The sequence below is a fragment of the Protobothrops mucrosquamatus genome, unplaced genomic scaffold, assembly GCF_001527695.2.
Source record: "Protobothrops mucrosquamatus isolate PMUCROS unplaced genomic scaffold, P.Mucros_1.0 scaffold3561, whole genome shotgun sequence".
Taxonomy (NCBI): Eukaryota; Metazoa; Chordata; class Lepidosauria; order Squamata; family Viperidae; genus Protobothrops; species Protobothrops mucrosquamatus.
In genome coordinates, this window is record NW_015389528.1 from 117,493 (window position 1) to 125,420 (window position 7,928).

A 7,928-nucleotide genomic window follows, 5' to 3' on the forward strand; every position below is an offset into this window, starting at 1 on the left:
NCTTCTTCTTCTTCTTCTTCTTCTTCTTCTTCTTCTTCTTCTTCTTCTTCTTCTTCTTCTTCTTCTTCTTCTTCTTCTTCTTCTTCTTCTTCTTCTTCTTCTTCTTCTTCTTCTTCTTCTTCTTCTTCTTCTTCTTCTTCTTCTTCTTCTTCTTCTTCTTCTTCTTCTTCTTCTTCTTCTTCTTCTGTCATATCCATTATTGGACATTGGCGATCATGTTGGCGATCCTGTTTTTATCAGCAGCCGCACGAAAAAGTGCTGCTGAGTTTTGTCCAAACCAAACCAAACTTTCTTTAATTTAATTTAATTTAATTTCTTTAATTTAATCCATTCTTTAAGCCAATGTTAAAATACAGTAGATGCTTAGTAGTATAATCTCCAGTCCGGCAGTCCAAATCCTCCACTTTCTTTCGCTTTTTGTACATCTGGGATGTAACCAGATGCCTTCCAGAGCAATCATGTGCAAATGCAGAAAACTACCAATCAACAGGGATAGACTATGAATGTTGCCTTTGAAACTCAGGCACCTGAGTTGGCGAGGAGTTGGAAAGAACCTCACCCCTGAATTTGAGACACAAACACCTAATACCGTTGCAAAATGGCTTTTTGTTCCCCTCGCCACTGACAATAAGAACCATAAATACTTTGGGGGAAGCGACAAGCATTTTATTAAGAGGGTTCAAGATTTTATATAGGGCACAGAAACAAATGACACATACATTTAATATATACGATGAGTCAGAAATAAAAATAAGACATTGATTAGATATGAGAAAAAACAGACCCCCTAAAAAAGCAGCTTGGTGGACTGTCAGGGGTGAACTTGCACAACTCCATTTGTGCAAGTAGTGGGCATGTGCACCTGCTTCTCATGCAAATGGAGCTTTGCTCACAAGCACAAGCACCCACCACTCACACAAACAGAGCTGTGCTTACACCCTGCTTGCTCAGCTGAGTTTTGAATGGGCCACGGCCTTGGGATTGGGGACCCCTGCCCTTAAATATGTTGTATCTTCTCCTTTTCCATTCAAGCTTGTTTCTTTAACATTTGCAGCACTCAAGGATTTCAGAATACAGCCCTATTGTTTGATTAATGAACCCTGAAAGGGCTAGGAAAAACATTTCTTAAACTTAAAAAGGAGACATGGATGCCATGCTAAAATCCTAATAACAGCTTTATCAAAATGCTAATAATGCCTAATGTTCCAAGTAACACTATCCTTTCTTTTCCTCCTCAACAGCTTCGTGGTGGAAAGTGAAAAAATGGAAGTTGTTATGAAAAATACCCTGTCTCATTTAGAGAAAGGAATAGCATCTGGATTCCCATACATTTTCATGGATGAAGAAAGTTGATTGCATCACTTGAAGCATTCATTTGGATCCTGTGCATGATGGAATATTGATCATTTTTCACTTTGGCTTTTCTCTTTACTACCAGAAATGTTAGAAAATAGACATAATTTCTAAGCCAAACACAAAATATTGCCCATGTAAAAGGAAAGCAAATCATGAAGGCCTAGTTCATGGTGTACTGGAGGTGGGGTGTGGAGAGTCTTTTTCATACCATCTTCCAAAAAGAGCTGCCACTAGAAGTGGCTTTGACAGGCCTTTCTCACTAATCATCTGTCCATCGGGCAAAACCTGGACATTAAAAAAAAGTATACATTTAAAAATCACACACGCAAAAGCTTTATTGGAGAAGGAAGGTGCTTGACAATACAGACACCTTAATCACTGAAAATTAAGCACAGCAGCTTCCAGTCAGGATTATTATTATTATTATTATTATTATTATTATTATTATTATTATTATTATTATTATTATTATTATTATTATTATTATTATTTTGCCTTATGCAGCTTGCCATCTGAGTTGCAAAACAATCCAGTTTCATCAACATCTACTGTTGCCTATTCCAAATAAAGACAGCACCTGGTTACTCACTGATCTTGGAAGGAAAATGGCCTGGTTTGTTTGGAGGCCTCTGTAATTCATAACCCTGGTACTTTGGGGCAAAAATTACAGGTGATATTTCACAGAGATGTTTTGTCACAAATTACAATATAAACACATAATGGAGAAGGGTTAGAACTCAGTTCAAATATGAAGCCAGACTTGAGGCACAGGAGCTTACTCTTTGATTCTCAGTACAGGCCTAAATGGACCCTAGATGGCAAACATAACAGAAGTGTCCCTAGCAGGACATGGTCAAATATTCTCTTTATTATAAGCTTAGAAATTAAGAACATAGGAATTCAATTTGCCTTTTGTGACTGAATAATTTAGTATACAACCATAGAGAACAGGCATGGGAGGTCCATGGGCTAGTCCAGCCTAATATAGCCTCCCTTAGTTGAAACCCTCACCCCTTCCAGCAAAAGCTCTTCCTCACCTACCAGTGTCTTAGCCCCATTGCATGCCAGTTCAGAGGAGGAGGAGGAGTTGGAACTGGGATCATCCAATGGGGATGGCATGTCTTCCCTGGAATGTTTGGAGAGGCCAGTGGCTGAAGACAATGCTGTCCCAGGCCCCTCAGCCATTTTGGGAGGTTGGTCAACCGGATGGGGAGCTGCCTGCCCTCACAGACATGGGGGACAGGCAGTGGTGACAATTGGCAGCAGATCCCCTCTGATGAGGAACAGCTACCTCCCCCACTCGATCCAAGGGCACAGAGAGAAGAGCAGAGGCAAGCTCAAAGGAGGTCTGCGAGCTGCTCGGGAGAAGGTCGCCCTGCTCTTCCTCACAATACCTGGCTTGGGTTGACTTAAGCAGAGGCCAGGGGGAGATTGTCTTTGTCAGGAACAATTGTTTGCTTTGGCATGCACTTCCCTGGTCTTGGGAAAACGTAGCCTTGACTCGTGTTTCTGCTGGTGCCTTGCCTTCTGCCTGTGCCTCGTGGACTTGCCTTGCCCTGTGGACCTTGTTGATTCTGGACCTTGTTCCATGAGCTTGCACCTTGGTTTTGTTCCATTCTGGCTTTTGTTTGGGGGACTGTGGGTAGCTACCTTCAAGGAAGTTTGGAGTGGAGCCTTACTGGCCATTGCAAGGCCGTTTGTTGTGGAAATTAACAGAGCAATAAAGGACTCTATCGAAGCCTGCCTCTGCCTAGGCAATCTGAGTCATAACACACTATTGGTTTCCCAGTGGTTACTTGCTGGGTACAATGGGTGCAAGTCTTCTTCACTGAGGGAAAATAGTACATTGGATGAATCATATGGCAGAGTCATCAACTAGTGATATTAGAAAAAACAGTTACCCTCCATAGAGACTGGTGAAATTGCAGATATGCTTTTAGCATAATCACATCACCATTCTTGTAACTGCGTATGTATTTTTCAAGTGGCTTATTTTTTAACTTAAAAATATCTCAAGAAGCCAATATGCTTGTTGAAGTTTGAAACTTACCTTAAATTCTCCAGGAGCCAGTTGGGTCCCACTGAGCAGCACTTCAGGAAACACATAATTAGTGTTAAATGAGCCACTGAGGGAAAAGAAATTGAACCTGGTAGCAGCAGTATCAACTCGCTGGCCGCACGATTTCAGGTTTGTGCCATTACACTTCAGAAGTGTGCAGATCTATAGTCAGAGGAGGAAAAAAGGCTTATGTGTGAAAGGAATAAAGTATTATTCAGAAATTTCTAATGAAGGTTGATAGAAGAAGCCACCTGAAAGTCATAAAAATCAGACAAGTAAATTACAGACAAATAAGAAAAGCAGAAGTTGCTAGCTAACCTAAATTGCAAGCAGAGGAAATACAGAAATAACTACAGTATAGGAGCCGAGCTTTGTTAACAGAAAATTAGATGGTGATAGATAGGATGTGCATAAAGGGGCTTCCTGGAACATGGGAGGGACAGTGGTTTTAGGCGGTCCGAGTTAGCTTTATCGAATGATTAGGGAAGGGGCGTTGAGTGCGATAGGGGAGGAGGGAATCTGCGTCGGGATATAAAAATGTTTCAAACTGCTCTTAGAGGTGTGGCTGAACTGCTGCGTGTGTTTCAGCTCACCAAGCCTTTGCAAACGCTTCTTTTTGAATAAAACTTTGTTGCTGGAATTCCAAGAGAATTTGTTTGTTTTGGGATCTTCAGCCACGTTCCAAACAACTTGGGGGCTCGTCCTGGGATATCCAAATGATCCCAGGATCCCAGGGAGTGGCCACTCCTAAGGGGACAGGCGCCACGTCGATTTTGACGGTCTCCTGAAAGGTGACCACCCCCGGCCCAGTACCCGTGAAGAACTGGACACTAAATAGTGGATTCCAGGAACAAAGCAGGTCAGGTCATTTTTTGGGGATGCCCCGAGGGTCCTGAGGACTGGCAAGACATACACATAGTTGTGAATGTCCTGGGTGTCCTGGAAGACTGGCAAGACATACATACACTAGGTGTGAATGTCCCAAGGGTCTGCAGGACTGGCAAGGCAAGGAGGTGGGTCAAGTACCAACTGCTGACCCAGGTAAGAACATCCGGGCATTTTCACAGTTACCTGGGCGGTTGAGTGGGAGGGATGGTGTGAATCTGAAGACTTGTGAAGAGGGAGAAAGCAGCGCCCCAAGGGTCGAAGCTAGGCCGGCAAGGCGAGGTGAGAGCGGACTCCTTTAACCAGAAAAGGAGAGAAGCGGCTTGGTGAAGTGTAAGGTGGTCTCACAAGACCGAAAACGGTAAGAGAACCAGGTACCAACCACTGGTGGGTAATAGACCTTCCAAGAAGCCACAAAAGGATCAAAGAGGGGACTCCCAAGGTCAGGGCCCCTGGGAAAGATCCTGGCTGGGTGGAATCATCCTCCTTATAGTAGAATGGTAAAAGATTTAGATAAAGACCTGATGATTCAATATTGTTATTTTGTTTAGGGACAAAAACAGATGGTGTGTGTGTGTGTGTGTGTGTGTGTTTGTGTGTATGTGTAAAACCTTGATGGCTTTTTTATGCTGAAAGTTTTTTTCCCTTCAATTCATACAAAGTACTTTATCATACAAAGTTTCCCCCACTTTTCATTCAGTAGAAAGTACTCAACCATACCCTGGTAGGCAACGAAGCAGATGTTTCAGGCATCTGATACTAATGCTGAACATCAAAGCTATTTGGCTTTTGCTGCACTTTCTAAATAGCTTGCTGCCTTCCACTGTATAAAAGATGCCAGTAAGAAGGGCAGTTTAGCTGGAAATGTAATTGTTGATGATATACCTTAGTCAGAACAATACCCTGGTCCAGTTCAGATATGGATCCCTGCTCTTCTCCCTTCCATATATGAAAGTCCCACAACCCATCATACCTCATTGAGTCTTTTACCTGCAAATAATATTCTCCTTCAATCACATGAAGCCCATCAAAAACACCCAAAGCATAAACTTCATCCTTTTGCTTCTCTGCCATACTGTAGTTCAAATAGCAGCAGAGGTTTTTCTGGCAGACCGTATAGTTTCCTGCTTCTTGTGATAGTTCCGTAAAGGTGAAATTATCAAAATAGATACTGTTGTGAAATACTGGGCTCTGTGGTGAGAAATGTTGAAGCCCTGACGCATACAAGCTCCAGTTGAAAGGGGGAGGGTAGGTGGGAGAAAGACGGGGACGTGCTTCAATTTCTGCAAGTAAGAGTTTGCCATCCTGGCTTTCCATATCAAAGTAATATGCCTGCGGGCCATTGGGTGTAAAAATGCCACTCCCTGTGAAGACAAAAGAGATGGACAGATCTGTTCATTGTTCTACGGGTAGATTGCAACAATAAAGAAGTTACTTGGAATGCAGCTTGTCAAGTACTTGCTAGAAACTGGCCTGAACCTGAAACAAACCCAGATTCCAATACAAGAGGCCTGGATTTTGAACATGGATGACTCAGAATTCGAATCCTGCTCAGTTCAGAAATCTATTTTTTAAACAACTGTTCAGCTTCCTCATGCAGCTGAAGGGGCTGCTTAGTATTCCTCAGAGAAGGAATAGGAAAAGGAATGCAGGCAGTCCTCACTTACTGATAGCAGATGGGACCAGAAACTCTGTTGCTAAGATGATGCTATCATAAAGTGAAATGTCTCATGACTGCGCCTATCTTCATCAGTTCATCAGTTCCAGCTGTGATCATTAAGCAAATGCTATATGGTTGTTACGCGTGACCTCACATGATCTCCTTCTGGCTTCCCCATTGACTTTGCTTTCAGGAAGCCAGCAGAGAAAGTTGTAAACAGTGATCACAGTTCCCTGCAACATTGTAATTGTCAGCCAGTTATCAAGTATCCAAATTACGATCATATAATTGTGAGGATACTGCAATGGCCGCAAATTCGAAGACCAGATGAACTTTTCATTTTTTTTCAGCACCATTGTAACTTCAAACGGTTGCTGAATAAGTGATTGGTAAGTGAGGACTAATGAAATGCATCCAATCTTGCCTTTGAAGAAAGCCACTTGTGGCTCTCTCCCATGTATCCAAATGGATACAGAAAAGTCATAAGAAATATCTGTGGAGCAATAATTTCAGAAACCTAGAAATTCACGCAGCCACAAATTTCAGGAAAATAGTATTTTTATGCTAACTTCAAAAGTGATGTGGTCTGATATGGGATACATTTTTGTCAGCTTTTTGATTCTACTGGAATAATAATAATAATAATAATAATAATAATAATAATAATAATAATAATAATAATAATAATAATAATGATGATGATGATGATGATGATGATGATGATGATGATGATGATGATGATGATGATGATGATGATGATGTTCTCGCAAGTTTAAAAAAAGGCGGTTTTTTTGTCCATCTAATTTTTTGCTCCACAGCTTTAGCCAGTCCCTGAATTCATTTTTCTATAGCCCTTATAGCGTCCTCTAATTGAACCACTGAATCTTATTACTGTGGCTGATCAAAATCAGAAACACAGTTTTTCTAGTGGTTCTATATTTTAATATAGGAACGATACATAATGCACCTTAATATTAAATAACACTCTACAAAGAAAGTCCTAGACTTATCCTTGTTTGTGTGATGCCTCTTTATGTGTTTATGCAATTGCCCTATCTAAACCAAATAATGAATTAAGATCTGGAGTCAACAGGAGATTGTTTGTCCCTGGATGACTGAATTACTTTAAAGAAAGGATTATGAATAACAAAGGAATTTTGAAGTATGACACCAAAATCATCTTGGCTTGTTCATAATTTAGATTTGGCTAGAGCAATTTTCAAATGAAATTATTTAACAATCAGGCAGTTTTATAAAACAGGAGTGAATTTAAGCTAATTTCTTCCAGCTCCTCCCTCTTTGTGTTTCTCTGGCTTTATCCCCATTGTGCTTACTCATTTCCCTTCTTATTCTTGACATCCTGTCAATGTTGTCTCCATAGTATTATGCTGAGTCACTTCAAGTTGCTATTTTTCCATTTATGTTTTGCTATATAGTTTATTTATTTAAAACATTTATACTGCCATACATCTAATAAACAACTCTGGGCGGCTCCCAATCAAAAGTTAGAACAGCATAATAGCCATATTAAAACTATAAAACTAAACAATAAAAACATTGAAAGCAATGAAAACCTGACGCCAAATGAAATGTGTCACACCATCTCTTATCATTGAATGCTTATCAGCAATAACTAATTTTGTTTTCCATTGTGTTTGCTTATACATTATATGCTTATTTTATACATTTTGGTAAGCCTCAATAAATCACAACAGTTGGATAGATTCCCATCACATGCTAAGCCATGGTTCCAAAGCATTACAGCTGAGTGCACACAGCATGTAAAGTAAGACAAACAAATCACCTTATGATTTTCTGTGAGGTGTGAAGCCGATCATTAGTATGTATTCATTTATATGTATTACGCATATTAAGATCTAATTTTAAACCAAGTATATAAAGATTGTAATTACCAGTAATGTCCAAGCTGGGTTTGTGTATATTAGCCGCAAGGATATTCACACGCAT

General features: G+C 40.5%; 1 protein-coding gene across 1 annotated transcript; it reads right to left on the bottom strand.

Annotated features, from left to right (window-relative positions):
• Positions 1-1,222: 1,222 nt before the first annotated feature.
• On the bottom strand, positions 1,223-7,928 carry LOC107297840 (pantetheinase-like). The gene is made up of 4 exons (XM_015827199.1): positions 7,874-7,928; positions 5,291-5,664; positions 3,407-3,577; positions 1,223-1,641 (listed from the first exon to the last, which is right to left on the bottom strand). Exons 1-4 carry the CDS (start codon positions 7,926-7,928, stop codon positions 1,522-1,524), a joined length of 720 nt encoding a protein of 239 aa, XP_015682685.1. The 3' UTR covers positions 1,223-1,521.